The 16,549-nt window shown below is 37.1% G+C and overlaps 1 protein-coding gene across 6 annotated transcripts in view; it reads right to left on the minus strand.

Moving 5' to 3' along the window:
* Window positions 1-5,541: 5,541 nt before the first annotated feature.
* LOC132127698 (AP2-associated protein kinase 1-like) overlaps window positions 5,542-16,549 on the minus strand; it is a 32,960-nt gene continuing 21,952 nt past the window's right edge. For 3 of the 6 annotated variants that reach the window (XM_059539700.1, XM_059539696.1, XM_059539695.1), the window contains 5 exons: window positions 15,776-15,880; window positions 15,032-15,127; window positions 14,252-14,362; window positions 12,931-13,032; window positions 5,542-6,573 (listed from right to left, as the gene is read on the minus strand). In XM_059539700.1, the coding sequence (XP_059395683.1) occupies window positions 5,972-6,573; window positions 12,931-13,032; window positions 14,252-14,362; window positions 15,032-15,127; window positions 15,776-15,880 (1,016 nt within the window). In that variant the 3' untranslated portion in view covers window positions 5,542-5,971. Of the gene's footprint in view, window positions 6,574-9,940; window positions 11,837-12,930; window positions 13,033-14,251; window positions 14,363-15,031; window positions 15,128-15,775; window positions 15,881-16,549 lie in introns of those variants that run through there. The other 3 variants (XM_059539699.1, XM_059539697.1, XM_059539701.1) reach the window with 2 other exon arrangements.

Consider the following 16,549-nt stretch of genomic DNA (forward strand, 5'->3'; position numbering starts at 1 on the left):
CTATTTAAAACTTGACTCTTCTGTAGTTACATCATGTACCAAGACCGACAGAATATGACTAGGAACTATATCTCATTCCGGCGTAATAATCAAGGAACTTTGCTACCATACAATGTGTGCAGCAGGCTCAGTGATATTACACAGTGCCTGAAAATAGTGAATGAACGGAATTGTTTTATAATGATTCTACACAAATTTAAGAAATGCATTATGAATTATGATTATTTAAATAAAATCAAATAGATGCAAAAAATAAACTATGCCATTATTAAAACTGTTTTTTAGATAAATTTTAAATAAACATTTTTAATTTAGGCCTTTTTGAGAGTGGAAACTGACATTGGACCATTAAATAACTGAAGACTAATGTGTATTAATATTCAACAACTCAACGGTCTTTTGCCATATTTGAATGCCTAATGGCTTCATTGTTCATAAAAAATGATTCTGTAAATGATTCACATTGTATCATTATTAGCATCTTAACGTAGCTTTGGGAATATATTATAAAGGTTTAAACGAGACACATCAGTAGTATAGATTCTTCAGTACTTGAGAGATCAAGTTCAGCTTTGATGCTTTTTGAATATGTCAGGAAAACATCTGCAGGATAAAACATTCAATTGAATGCAAGAATGGAACGAACCAATGAAAAAACCGATCATAGAGTTCTTCAGTCCATAGTCCTTAAACCCAGAAGAGAATTAGCACGTCCATAAATTCCCCAGGGAATTTCCAGTGGGAGTCCAGAAAAGTGGTTGTGGATGAGAGTAAAATAAAGTCTGTGTTAACATTTGAAGAGACTTTCATATTGTCCAAAATACAGTGCACACACATCGACTACGAGCATGTTAGTTTATGTGCTTGTTGAAGAATCTGACAATTGTGGTAGTCCTTCTATAACAGGAAAGTTTCAAGTTAACCACGGACCATATTTCACTTACAAACTGAAAATAGCTCCACGTAAAACCCATTAGAAACTCCAGAATTAGCCTACACATTGACATCTTGACTGAACACCTATGTTCCAAATGAAAATGCATGACTGATGCATCAAAAAATGAATGCGGGTGACATTTCAGTGTTATGATCTGGCTGAACGTTTGCAGAACAATGCAGGCTTTTGTTTTGTACTGTATATATGGATGCTTTCTAAACAGCTGTGCTAACAACATCAATATTCATGAGTAAAAATTCATGAGGTGCTTTATGATTTTTAATTTAAAATGTCTTATGTTCTGTTGTTTGCAAGTGATGCATTTAAAAGCATAGTTCAGTTTCTTTCTTCTGTAGAACACAAAATGATTCCTGTATATCTGTTAAAGAATGTCATACAGGTTTGAAATGGCATGACATTAAGTATCACAGAGTTTGTAATAATGCTTCAAACTATTACTTTAAGCATACAGCAGTTGTTGTTTTTTTTTGTTGCTACATTTAAATATTCTGTCTCTTCTTTTACATTGAACAGTGATTTTTACTTCTCGTTCTGGGTTGAAAAGCTTGTGTTTGAGCTGTTACAGATGTTCAATGTGTGTCAGGCTATTCCATTTTAACGAAGAGCATGTTTTACACGCTTTAATTAAACATTGGAATTTGTACTTCTGTGTCTTACTTTTGGGTCAGCATATTTAATGTGGGCTCAATGGCATGTTTTCATCTGATTTTGGTAAGTATCACAAATTATTACTTCGTTTTTGCAACCATCCACACTTATGATAAAGGAAACGTTCAGCTTGAACCTTGAGTCACATGGCTTTTATTTGCAAATTAATGCCTTTCATCATTAATGTACAGTGATGAGGATGAACTCATTAGCAGCACATTTACGCTACAGTACCACAGGTGGAAAAAATAAAATTAAACCTAAAAACGTAAAAGTAAAAGCCAATTCAAATTATAAATAAATACCACAATAGTGTTAACAGCAACACAGCAACATTAAAATCGAATGAAAATGTTGGATACTACGTACTATTTTATTCTACTGATTATTATTATTATCATTAATGATCAGCTTTTGTTTATCGCAGGATCAAAGCTATAAACTGCAACAACCATTTTTTCTTTTTGCTGTTAGACCAAGAGCTACTAAAAGTGAGAGACAAAGCACTGGTTGTGGAACACGAATAAGCAGGGTGGAAAATTCCATTCTGTGCTTGTGTGCAGATATTCAGAAGGATAACTGGCCACAAAACGAACTGGGAAGCGATTAAAAGTGTTACGTGTCACATAAGAAATGAAAAAGAAAGACTTTGCTTCTTGACTGTGAGTGTATATAAAATTAAATATCTACATACAAACTGAAGTTAAGGTAGGCAAAAGTTTTTCATTGAAATCAATAGTGGGTATTCACAGAGGGCTAAAACCAAGCTTATGCTGAAACCAAGTTTGATGAATCTCAATGCACTTCTTCATACCATCTGAATCGAAAGAAGAGAGCCAAATAAAAGGACTATTGTTTTGTATTCTTGTCTTGCCTGCCCATCTGGTATTTGCAGAGGCATATGGACAAAAAGATACTGGAGACTACATTTACATAAATCAGAGAATACACTGCTGTTCTGCCTTGAAATGCACAGGGTAGGCATTTCAAGACTTCTAGCATCAAAAGCAACTTCATGTGTTTTGATGTTTCTGTTTTCAAGAACTGAATTAAAGTGCTTAATTTAAGGTGATTGGTAATATATGAAAGCAAACTGTAGGAGGGTCATGCTGCCGTTCTGTTGCAGAATCCCCTTTACGCAAACTACAAAAGATGTGCAGAACATAAGAAGTTTTTAAACAGCAGTGGAATCTGCCAGCAATCTTTGAAGCACATTGGCTGTTATTTCAGTACCACAGCACTGCTTCATGGCTCAGTGCGGTTTCAGGCCAGTTCTCCATATGTCCTAAGATTCATCAACGACAAATCAAAAGTGAATTAATCACATCAAGTATAGATAATAAAAAGAATTACTGGTCCTTTAAGGGTTAGTTCACCCCAAAATTAAAATTCTGTCATTAATTACTCGTCCTCATGGTGTTACAACCCCACAAGACCTTTGTTCATCTTCAGAACACAAAATAAGATATTTTTGATGAAATCCGAGAGCTCTCTGGCCCTCCATAGATGGCAATGATATTACCAATATTAATGCACAGAAACGTAGCAAGGACAACAGTAAAACAGTCCATGTGACATCAGGGGTTCAACTGTAATTTTACAAATCTACGAGAATACTTTGTGCACAAAGAAAACTAACAATTTATTAAGCAGTTCTTCTCCCTGAGTTAACGTCTTCTGCTATTTTGGAAAGTACCCCAGAACGTAATCAGCATTGTTTATGCTCAGTAGACAGCGCACGCATGCTGAACAAATATGAATAAATGAATATGAATGACGTTATTATTGTTTTCTTTGCGCATGAAAAGTATTCTCATAGCTTTGTAAAATTATGGTTGAACCCCTGATGTCTCATGGACTTTTACTGATGTCCTTGTTACATTTCTGTGTTGATCGTGTTAATATCATTGCTGTCTATGGAGGGTCAGAGAGCTCTCAGACTCCATCAAAAAGATCTAAATTTGTGTTCACATGCTAATAACAGCTGATGAAATGATTACCGTATATTTTGGACTATAAGTCGCACCTAAGTATAAGTCGCATCAGTCCAAAAATACGTCATGACGAGGAATAAAACATAAGTCGCACTGGACTATAAGTCGCATTTATTTAGAACCAAGAAAAAACATTACCGTCTACAGCCGCGAGAGGGAGCTCTGGGGTAGGCTACAGGAGCACTGAGTAGTATAGAGCGCCCTCTCGCGGCTGTAGACTGTAATGTTTTCTCTTGGTTCATTTCTCTCGGTTCATGTCAAATTAATTTTGATAAATAAGTCGCACCTGACTATAAGTCGCAGGATCAGCCAAACTATGAAAAAAAGTGCGACTTATAGTCCGGAAAATATGGTATTTATAAAATACAGAACTACAATGTATGGATACATAGATAGATACACTCACCTAAAGGATTATTAGGAACACCTGTTTAATTTCTCATTAATGCAATTATCTAATCAACCAATCACATGGCAGTTGCTTCAATGCATTTAGGGGTGTGGTCCTGGTCAAGACAATCTCCTGAACTCCAAACTGAATGTCAGAATGGGAAAGAAAGGTGATGTAAGCAATTTTGAGCGTGGCATGGTTGTTGGTACCAGACGGGTCTGAGTATTTCACAATCTGCTCAGTTACTGGGATTTTCACGCACAACCATTTCTAGGGCTTACAAAGAATGGTGTGAAAAGGGAAAAACATCCAGTATGCGGCAGTCCTGTGGGCGAAAATGCCTTGTTGATGCTAGAGGTCAGAGGAGAATGGGCCGACTGATTCAAGTAACAACCGAGTTATGCAGCAAAGCATTTGTGAAGCCACAACACGCACAACCTTGAGGTGGATGGGCTACAACAGCAGAAAACCCCACCGGGTACCACTCATCTCCACTACAAATAGGAAAAAGAGGCTACAATTTGCACGAGCTCACCAAAATTGGACAGTTGAAGACTGGAAAAATGTTGCCTGGTCTGATGAGTCTCGATTTCTGTTGAGACATTCAGATGGTAGAGTCAGAATTTGGCGTAAACAGAATGAGAACATGGATCCATCATGCCTTGTTACCACTGTGCAGGCTGCTGGTGGTGGTGTAATGGTGTGGGGGGGGATGTTTTCTTGGCACACTTTATGCCCTCTTAGTGCCAATTGGGCATCGTTTAAATGCCACGGCCTACCTGAGCATTGTTTCTGACCATGTCCATCCCTTTATGACCACCATGTACCCATCCCCTGATGGCTACTTCCAGCAGGATAATGCACCATGTCACAAAGCTCTAATCATTTCAAACATGACAATGAGTTCACTGTACTAAAATGGCCCCCACAGTCACCAGATCTCAACCCAATAGAGCTTCCTTGGGATGTGGTGGAATGGGAGCTTCGTGCCCTGGATGTGCATTCCACAAATCTCCATCAACTGCAAGATGCTATCCTATCAATATGGGCCAACATTTCTAAAGAATGCTTTCAGCACCTTGTTAAATCAATGCCAAGTAGAATTAAGCCAGTTCTGAAGGCGAAAGGGGGTCAAACACAGTATTAGTATGGTGTTCCTAATAATCCTTTAGGTGAGTGTATATCAAATAAATAAATATACATTCAGCCTGTAACTCATATGTAAGCTATGAAGGAACACAGACAAGACATTTTAATACAAAGGATTTATCATGTAAAGTATATACAGTGAATATACAGCAGATTGTTATATAGCAAAACTTCTATATCCACGATTACAGGTTGTAAAAGTGCTTCAATTGTTTCACCTCTTTAGACGGTGTGGATCTGACTGTCAGTTACTTACAGTTTATTGCAGTCCAGCTTTGGAGCGCCTACAGTACCTTGGGATCAAGAAAGAGACAAGAACAGCAAAGAAATGTGATTCTCCAGCCAATTTTTATCTGTCATAAGGCCTCACTGCAATTCTGTCATCAGTTTAAAAAAAAAGCCTAAAACACGTTGAATTGTTCCTCTCAGCCACTGCTTTAGACAAAAACACTAGTAAACTGAGAGTAACAAAGGTCCATCATTTTCACATTTGATGTCCTTTTTAATACTGGAATCAATGTAAAAGTAAGAAAATGTTTACTATGTATGATATAAAAAAACAAACTGTTAAGAAAAGAAATGGATGAATACATGAATGTATATCATAATCAAAAGATGTCAAATCAAAAGAAAATCCCTCTCTAAATGTTGGAGCGATGCACAGAGGAAGAACATCATAGTGAAGCTGAGCTAAAGTGCTGCGGTGATGCCAGATGGCGTCATGAGGACTGAGGTCGTCATTTTATGATAGACCACACCAGATTTGCTTCCTCCACAGATACGTCCAAGCACTGGGGCAACAGGACGGGGCGCTAGTGACTTTCTCAAATGTTAAGGCTTTTCCAATGGGCCCCGAGGATGGAATGGGGCTGCCAGGAATGGGTCCATCACTGCTCGAACACCTACCGTCCAGGAATGAAGTGGGCCGACGGGGACGGAGCTCACAGCTGCCTGCTGGCCCACGCTGGAGACCACGCGGTGGGCAGCAATGGGCTGCTGGGGCATTGGAGCCTCAACGCAACGCGGGAAGCGGATTTGACTGTGCACGGGTGGATGGGACCGGATGGGCTCCTTGCCATTCGAGCACCTCATTACATGTTGCGGTCCAGACAGATCATTCCTCCTGCAGAATGGGGCCTGGAGGAAGACGTCAGGCTGTGGATGGGCTCGCTGAAGTTGGGGAAATGGCGCACCGGTGAAGATGTCCCTACCGTCTCGTCCACACCCAGGGAATGGAGCATTTGAGAAGACGTCTGGGGAGGACGATGGGGAGAGTTTGAAAGACGTAGTGTTGAGGAGCTTGGAGTCCAGCAGCAGAAGCTTTGAGCCACCGCACACGTGCAGAACATTGTCTTCTTCTGCAGGAACCTCTGAGCTCTGGATGTTCCTGGCTCCTGATGAAGAATCGTAGCCGTTGATGTTAGGCAGATCTGCTGCAAAAGAGAATAAGCATACAAATTATAGACTCCCTTTGGAGATTACATTTTTAAATTCTGTTTACATGTCTACCTAAGGTCTTTAACAATGGCAAATTCAACAGTCAACACCACTGATGAGCGTTTCCCCATAAAACTGCAGTGTACTAATGACAAAAATCTCAAAATTCTGTTTGAAACAGCCTGTTACCTACAGTCACAAACATTTAACCAACCCCCTCAACCTGCAGAGTGGACATACATTTATAATAAATGCTATATTAGGATATAAAGACTTTATCTTCATATTAAAATGCTGAAATATGTCATTTTGATTCACAAAGGTGAGGTCTAAGGGATGAGATTAGTGACTGGGAGACTTTTCAAAACTTAAAGGAAAAACAATTAACAACAAAGATAATTAAAAATAAGAACATACGACTACTTTTAAGAAGGATTTTAGGGACATTTAGTTCTACAGATATACCATAAATTTACATTACAGTAAGTCTGTAATACCCCTTACAAAACGTTGTACCCCATTAAATAATGTTAAATCTACCACATTACTAAAATCTTTTTTTATCTTTGTAATATACTGACCTCTTAAAAACACAGGTGGTAAAGATGATGAAAAAAATGTATCACAGGTAGCTTTTCCATAAGCTGAGGTGAATACTAATATAAAGAAGGTGTACAGCACCATATAGGTTTTTATTTTTTTTTTTACATTAAAATTAGGTCCACTAAAGTTTTTACCATATAGAACAAGGTAACGTAATCCAATTAACAGGTTTTTAATGTAGCATTAGTCTTTTACTATTAAAATCACAATCTTTTTAAAAACATCCATCACCAGTCCAACCACACCTCTCAAAAAACATCTATAGACATCCCAACAATTTGAACATTAACATGTCAACCTATATTTACCATTTCTTCAGGATGTTAAGTATTTCACATGTGAAGTCATGTCAAATACTTTCACACATGTGAAAAGAGGTAATTAGCACACAGAAGTAGCGGAAACAGCTTGTACAAGTGTAGATAATCACACTTTTGAAAAAGGCTATTTTTGTATTAAACAATACCAGCAGGAACTGCACGGCCTGAAGGACAAAAGCAAATAAGGCAGTTTTTGCTCCAAAGCTCTCTTGCTTTAACTGCTCAACTCCATAAAATCTCATAAAAAACAGCAAATTTCCTGCAAGCATCCTGGCAAGTTTGGCTGTACTGGCTTGTGAAACCATTATTTATTCTTTTTTTTTATTTTTTAGGAGAATTGTGTTTGGTTTATTAATTAGATGAATAAAAATAGTAAGAACGATATACATAAGATCAATATCTAAAAGGCCTGATTCAGGTCTGGATGCTGCAACAAGTATCTTTTTTAAAAGAACCTAGACGTCTTTGAAAGAGGTTTTGTAGGATGTCCCCTAAGGTGACGGACAACAGCCTCAACATGAAAGAAAAAATATCTTACCTGGAGAAGACAAGGCTGTGTGTGTGGCCCGAGGATCACCATACGAATTAAAAAAAATATATATGAAAAGATAAATGTTTTTCCTTTATAAAGATGTTTAAAATATGTAAACGGATTAAAATGGTTAAAAAAATTATGGTTAAGATGGGAGTTGCATTTGATTTCATGATAAATATTTTTTCAACAGTTTATACAGTTTTTAATAATTAAAACAAATTGCCCCATTTTTCTCTTTTGTTGAACAGAGCGACAAACTCTTAAGGCTAAAATACAGTTTAAATACAATTCAATTGTTTAAATCATTTTAAAACATTGACATTTTAAATATAAATACAATTTTCAAATAAAATAAAAATATAATTATTAAATTTAAACAAATATTTTTTTAATCTGTTTTTTATATAAAATATGTATCTGATTACTACTACTAAAGTAATTCTAATAAAAATATTACAACAACATTTCATACTTGTATATTACATTATTATTATCAACTTAAAATATTAAATATTAAATTAATATAAATAATAACAATAAAGATAAACAGAAATAATAGTTCAACAGTGGTTGAGTGCTGAGAGTGCTGTTTCAACAAATAAATAATGAGCACCGGCACAATTTACATTCACATTTACATGTTTATTTAACACCCCTTTCTTTGTTTATTGGTTTCCACAAAAATAGAAGGTGCACATGAACCCACCTCTGTTCTAACACTGGGCTGAGGGTGTTTGCTACAGAGACCAATGAGGTTCCAACTCTGGGGATAAACATGGTCATAAACATCGTTTTTCTCTGAACAAAAAACAGCACATAAAAGGAATCTTTGATTTTTGCACAACACCACAAGTCAAACACTACCCGCGGGGCAAAGACCTCTACTGAGAACTACAAGATGAAGCATTAGGATTGCATAGGTTAACATGAGAGTCTGCAGACGGCTGTACAAAGGAGAGGCCAGCGTATAGAACGATCTCATAGTCGACACTGCCAACAACAAATATCAGTAACGGAGCCCCAGCAGCATCTCTTTTCCTGATGTGCAGTGCTGTTCTGCAGGTTTTCACCAATGCCTCCAACCTAACAATACGCCGCGTAAAATAGCCACAGTTTATGAGCTTGACGTTCATGATTTTCTCATCTTGTTGTTTTCTTTTAATTACAGAACTTTAGGGTGGGCGGTAAAACTAAAAACTTCTATATCACATTAATGTGTGTGTCACAATACATTTATTAGTTGGAAATCAAAAATGTGTGTGTATATTAGGGGTGTAATGGTACACGTATTTGTACAGAGCCATTTCCTTCCTCTGTATGACTAGTTTTAACGTGAATAAACATGATTGAACATCTCATGCCTCATGTAATTGCTCAATCAGTGTTTCCAACCACAGAAAGACATCAACATTATTTTTAATATTGATAATAATAATAATAATATTTTTTATTGAGAATCAAATCTGCATATTAGAATGATTACCCAATGATCAACACTGAAGTTTGGAATAATGATGCTGAAAATTCAACTGCCATCACAGGAATAAATGACACTTTAAAATATATTAAAACAGATTAAATAATTTCACAAGATTACAGATTTACTGTATTTCTAATCAAATAATTGCAACCTTGGTGAGCCTAAGATATGTTATATATATTTATTCTATTATTAAAATAATAATTCGATCATGCAAGTCAAATTCGACAGCATGGGAAAAGTCATTAATATTTCATCAAACAGTAACCAGTATGGGAAATCTCTATGGGGCCGCCCAGCCCTACTTCTGACGCCCTTCTGAGAGAACTAATTTCAAAGGCATTTACAGATTCAGCGATGTCAAAAAGCTGATGGTTTGGGGGGTGGGGGGTTTCAACCTGATTAAAGAACTTTGTTTTACAATGTGTCAGACACTGATTGAGATTCTGCTAATACCGTACAGCATTAAAGCGATTTTCCATGCTCTTAATTTGGGCAGTCTTATAACTCTCAGTGAATGAAAAGAGAACCTGTGCTTGAAACAGAGATGGCTGCTGTGGGTCCAGCTGTTCAAACGAAGCAGATAAACCATGTCAAAGACAGAACGACCTCACCACTTTCAACAACTAAGACTAGCTATTTACCGCACATCCACACATACACGCAAACACATACGTACAGTACTGATATGAAGATTGGCCACAGACATGTCTTAACTTCATATTGATAAACACTGCCATGCTTCGATATGCATCTGATTCACGAGAACTGTGCAAGAAAGCATGGCATCGGGCAGTAGATTCAAGGATGAATTGTATACGTACAGCATTGAGGACCGTATAGAGCATTTTTTCCCTCAAGACTTCAACCTGTTTTTGTCAATTATATACATCGGAAAATAAAAGGCAACGCAAACTGAAAACAAATCCAGTCGATTTGCACACAAATGCCGTCATACCATGCTTCAAGATTGTCCTCTTTTCTTAACTGACTTTGTTCAGCAATGACGATTTGGCCGTTAGATGAAACCGACAATTTACATTCGCAAACACGTCTCAACACACAGAACAAAGAGATAAAGTTTTCTCTTAAATAGGTTTCATATACACATATCTGCATTTATATATGGATACTCAATTCATACATTCATTCTCTACCATTCTATTCATATTCACATAGAATCTCACATAGAAATATTTCTTTTAAATTATCTCACAATGACGTATACTATGGGGTAAGACGGGAATCTCTGAAGGAATTGCTGGACATTTGGACCAGATGCTTTATACACAGGAGGAACAAATCACTGTTGTGGACGGGAGAGTCAGATACTGCAGATATACAACAATTTACATTGCTTCGAGCCAACGTACAACATCAATAGAGCTATTTACAAAGAAATAACGGAGAAATGATGATATGGAGGTCGTGAGATGGCGAACAAGTACCACTAATGACAATGAGGAGGTTCTAGTCAGATTTAAAGATTTAAAATCACTCTACATGAATTATGTATTATGATCCGTTCGTACCCTGCGGTCAGTCTGGGCAAAGATAAATTCTCACAAGCTGTGCTTGCCTACCTGCCGGTCTGTAAACATCCAGCGAAAATACTCCTGTCTGTAAACATTTGGTTCACTTTGTACTTTAATTTGGGTCTGGAAGGAGCCAACTGCATGAGTCTAAACCCATGTCAGTTTAATCTCGAGACGAGTTTCATGAGTGCCACTGAAGACACAGCAAAAGACCAAAGAGAAGAACGATTTTGCACTCTTGACTGCAAGGCAGATGAAATGTTTGACAGACATATATGCATGTCCAAATGAAGCACAGATATGGATGCCAGAGGAAGCTGGATTTTGAGCCTATAGAAAAAGGTTGCACCAGACTTGTAAGAAACAAGTTGAACGTAAACTCATCAGGGAGATAAATGTCATGGTGCAGGAGAGGAAAGCGGAGTATGTCAAATCAAATGAGCGATGATGGGGATCATGACGACAACTGATGGACAACAGCAGCAGGGAAAGAAATAAAACACAAGATGTGATGAACAGGAAGAAACTGAAGCGACGGAATGATGAAAAACCGATTAAAGAGGGAAATGGATGATGAAAAAGAGTGTGGGTGGAGGACAGGATAAAGGAAAGCAGGAGGGATTCATGTTTAAAGGCAGAAGACTACAGCGGTTGGCGTCATCTTCAGCACTGCAGGAATTATCTGTACGGTCTAGAGGTCGATGAGCTGGTCCACCAGCAGCAGGGAACGGGCCAGGCTGGGCAGGCTGGACTCAGAGCTGCCACTGTTGCTGCGAGAGTGACCTCCTAAAAGAGGCCAGATTGACAGGAAGGTTAGGGGTGAAGGAAAGGGAGGACAGCCAAATTAAGACAAGGAGAGGCCGAGGAAGGGGACAGCAGAAAAGAGAGGGAGGGAGAGAGAGACACAACGGTAAGTTAACGCTCACAAAAAGTCAAGAGAGACTGTTACGAGGGAACATGATTTAGGGTTGGGATTCGAAATTTTTTGGAATTTCTTTCAAATAAACTATGAAGGAATTATAGATGGTATTTGATTCAGTTAAAGACCTCTGGGAACATATAAAAATATGAGATTAATTCAATCAATTTTTAGAAGAATCTCAGTGCTGCACCACTACTGAATCTGTAAGTCAGGGCAAAAAAACATAAGCTTGTCTCAGTGTCGTTACTGTTAATGAAAACTCCTAAAAACTGAAATTAAACAGACATGAGATAAAAATAACATGCAGCATTGACAACTAAATTAAAAGAAAAAAAGACAAAACAATAAAATTACTACAATTAAAAAAAAAAAAAAAAAACGGATATTAATACAGTATATGAAACTAACATACAACTAGCTTTTCTGAATTAATACCGCCAAATAATAAAAACAAACTCCTTTTCTGTTATAAATTAATTGCACAAGTACTTTTATTATGTCAAACCCAAAATGAACTTTATTACTATGTAACTATTAAGAGGATTAAATAAAATAAGAAATACAGACTGGCAATGTAGAGATGAAGATATACATTCAACATTTTTTAATAAACTGTATAAAATGAAAAAAAAGATTTGTATATTTTTTCAGCATATACTTAGGACGAGTTGCTCACTTAAAAATACTTCAAGTACTTTAATACTCCTTAATGGAATGAAATAAAAAGTGGAAATAGAATTTCTAAACGATTTCTATAACCTAGTATGCAAAGCGTGCAAAATAACTAATCTCATTTCTATTTATTTAAACCTACCAACAAAGAATGTGCTCAAGACTATACAGTTCTCATATACAGATAATGAACTAACTGCTTGTCATTAAAATGAGACCAAGACACAAATTCTTGATCTTGAAAAACTTGATCTTCTAAAAAAACAAAAAGGTTCCTAAAGCTCACCTTGAGAGTTTTTGGAGACCATTACTGGTATGGGGTCAAATTCATCTTCATTGGCCATCTGAGCGCTAGGAGGCTCAAAGCCAGAGATCAAACAGTCTGCAGCTGAGAGGCGATGAGGGTTGGGGCAAATGATAGTTCACAGATAAAAGATTTAAGAGGGTGGTGGTAGGGAAAGACACAGAAGGGTGAGAAAAAGACAGCACTGTTAGCATGATGTGAACATTGAAACAATCACATGTTTTTTGGCCGACACTCTTACCAAACCTAAACAAATGTCAAGAAAGTGTATGTAGTATGTTAAAGGCAGGGTAGGTAGTAAATGTATGAACTACTTTCTTCCAAATTTGTTTAAACTTTCTATATATATCAATGCATAATTAAAATGTAAGTACTCTGATAAAAAGAGTATAAAAATCGAGTGACTCTAGACCGTTTAATCTGTATTAAACACAGCTCATTATTTCCATTTCGGGACGAAACATAGGATTGGCTTAGGCGACTGTCACTCTCTCGCAACCATGGCAACCACCCTTTTGCCACACATGACCTGCCCACTTGCGCGCGCACGTTTGATTTGAGGAATTCAAGAGGCACGGATCCTAGGAATACCAAAACAATGGCAGAGAAACAGCAAGCAAAATTCACAGTACCGGCCTATGCAGTTAGTGAAGGCAAGCCAGGCAAAAAAAGGAAGACAGTAACAGTACAAGAAAAGGCAATGAACAAAAAGTCTTTGGATAAACAAAGAAATAAAACGCGAGTTAATATCGGTGTGGCTTTCCAGCGATGGCGAGAACTGAGGGAACTCAAGGGGCTGAAAAGTGACTCCTTGATGGCTTTATTTCTGCTGGACAGGTAAATCTTTCTTTTTGTATTTTGATCATACATATTTTTTTGTTTATTTTTTCATGAAGCATGTGTCATTAGCACACGTAGCTGCGTAATATAGCTAACATAACATTACTTAGCGAGCCGTAGTAGAGACGATAAATAATCTATAGGAGCCCAAAGGGAGGGGGTGGAGTGAATGGAAATAATGAGCTGTCTTTAAAACAGTCATGAGAGGTCTACAGACACTCGATTTTTATACTTTCTTTTTCAGAGTACTTACATTTTAATTATGTATTGATATATAAATAAAGTTTAAACAAATTTGGAAAAAAAGTTTTTTATACTTTTTTTACCTACCCTGCCTTTAATATAATTTTATTTTCATTTTTAATAAAATGCACTTTACAGTTCCATTCCAAAGCTCTTTACATGCCTCACCAGGTCGCATAAGCTATAAATGCCAGCAGAAAAAAAAAGTGATTTGTTGTACCCGGTATATTCTGGGAGGAGCCTCCTGAGACAGGCGCAAAGTCATCCAGACATGAGGCAGAGCCAGAGGGGAGAGAACAGCCCAGCAAGGAGTCGTCTCCAATTAGAGGGTCTACAGCACAGTGGGGAGCAGCACCAGGGAAACACATGAAAACTTTAAAGTTAATATCTACATAAAAATCAGGGGGGTCATATCTTATGAAATCCACTTTTAATCTTATTCAAGGTTTTTGTGAAAACTAAATTTGACTTTTTGGTACGACCATTTCCTACTCTTTTCCAACTCTCAAAATTAAACTGGAACATTTTGCTGTATTTTTAGGTTTGCTAAGTCAAACAAAGTTTGTGCTGCCCCATCTGGACACCAAACAGGCCTTACAGACGTGAAAATGCAGACAGTCATGTGTTTAACATCTGTCAGAAAGCTGTGGAGGTTCAAAAAGTGCCTTTTTTGCACTCGGTTTGAAAAATATGGTCTGAAAAGTTTTTATTTCAAAATTTTAAAATAGTCAAATTAGCTAATCATTGGTAAAAAAGGTCCAGTCAATAGTGTAGTGAACATTTTATGACCCCTTTGAGCATCTCTGCATCTACCTGCTTAAAGTACAACGTTCTGCATCCTTAATATGGGGGGAAAAGGATCCCTTGTTTTTTAATTTTGAAATCAGCTAGTCTCAACCAATCTCTTCACTCAAAGAAAGCATTCTGCCACCACTTATGTATTTGACAGGGAGATAAAATGCTAGGCTAAGGCTCGTCTGTCTATGATGCATATTTTTACCTGCCAGTGCTGATGATGCTGGTTCAGCCTCCACAGGGTGCAGTTGAGGGGGCTCCAAGCCAGGAATCAGAGAGTCCAAACACACTTCCGTTTTGACTGGGAATAAGACAGAGTGGGAAAAGTAAGAAAAAATAAAATAAATTTATTCATTACATCAGATCACTGGTATCTTTCATAATGTTCAAACCAGTGATTTGCGTTTCATTCTGCTAGATCTTGTACGATGCCTTCAACACAGAGACTGCATATTCCTGTCTATTCCCGACCAATGGACATCATAAAAACTTCCTTTCGCTACTTTGTGCCCTACATGATAAATAGATTCTTTGAGTCATCTTGGAAAGAAGAGGTGTGCAGGTCATATCGACAAACAACAGGTGTACCTCAGGGTTCGGTACTTGGCCCCCTCATCTTTTTTGATATACACAATATTTCTAGGACCCATCACCGAGCAATATTTCACTCTGCTTTTTCTACCAATGCAATCCCTTAAACTAATCTGACTGTTGTCCAAGCCTTTTGTGTGTTGATTTCACAAGATCTCAACATTTACAAATCAAGTTAAATTTCATGTGACAAAAAGACAAAATTGTAAGCTATTACAAATAATTCAGGAACTGGCTTGATCTGCATCAAACAACAAAAAGTGGAATATGTCATTTGTCTCAGAGAACAGGACAGTGTTCAGTTTAGCTTTTGTAAAAGAAAAGCACATAGAGAGAGAGAATCAGCAAAAGCTGTTACCATCTCTATTGTCATCCATGGAGCTGCCGAAAGGGTCAGCCATGGATAGAAGATCAGGCAGCATGAGAGAAGTATCTGGAGACTTCAGGCCCTCTATCAGCTTCTCTGTAAGCCAGCCAGGGAAAACAGCCAGTGTTAGCCAGAATAAACACAGAAATGCAAGCGTGTGGAAACTGGGAGTAAAGTGAAATGACAATGGAGGATTTGAAAGCAAGGCTGATGATTAGAAAAACTTTAACATACAGAAATAAGCAGCTGAGGAATTATCGATGGGTCTAAATTATACACTGCACAAAACAGGTTGAGAACAATATAAAAGCAGAAATGCAGTTTTGTTCTGCTGTACAATTTTTGTTGTTTGACTAGAATGACAATAAAGTATTTTGAACTTTAAAAGTGAATGGGATAAACAAAAAAACATTAGAGGTAGGGTGGCTTGTCTAATTACCAAGTACTGATGTAGTAAATGCAGTAAGTAGGACAAAAATCAACAAATCAAACATTAACACAAAGTTATGCCTGAAGATACACAAAAAAATAAACTAATATTAAATGTATTGGTATGTCTTTCTTGTCAAACAGTATTAACGTATGATATCAAATGACTATTATTTCAGTAACTTTTTTGCATTTACTTAGTTTTGTGTATTTTCCAATTTCTGAATATTTACTTGATGCTGTTGAAAGATATCTGAAAAAGCACAAACAGATTTATGTAATTATAATTAATATTTTGTTTCTTTTTTCCATTTGTATTTGTTATTTTGCTTTTAA

The sequence above is a fragment of the Carassius carassius genome, chromosome 45 (genome assembly GCF_963082965.1).
Source record: "Carassius carassius chromosome 45, fCarCar2.1, whole genome shotgun sequence".
Taxonomy (NCBI): domain Eukaryota; kingdom Metazoa; phylum Chordata; class Actinopteri; order Cypriniformes; family Cyprinidae; genus Carassius; species Carassius carassius.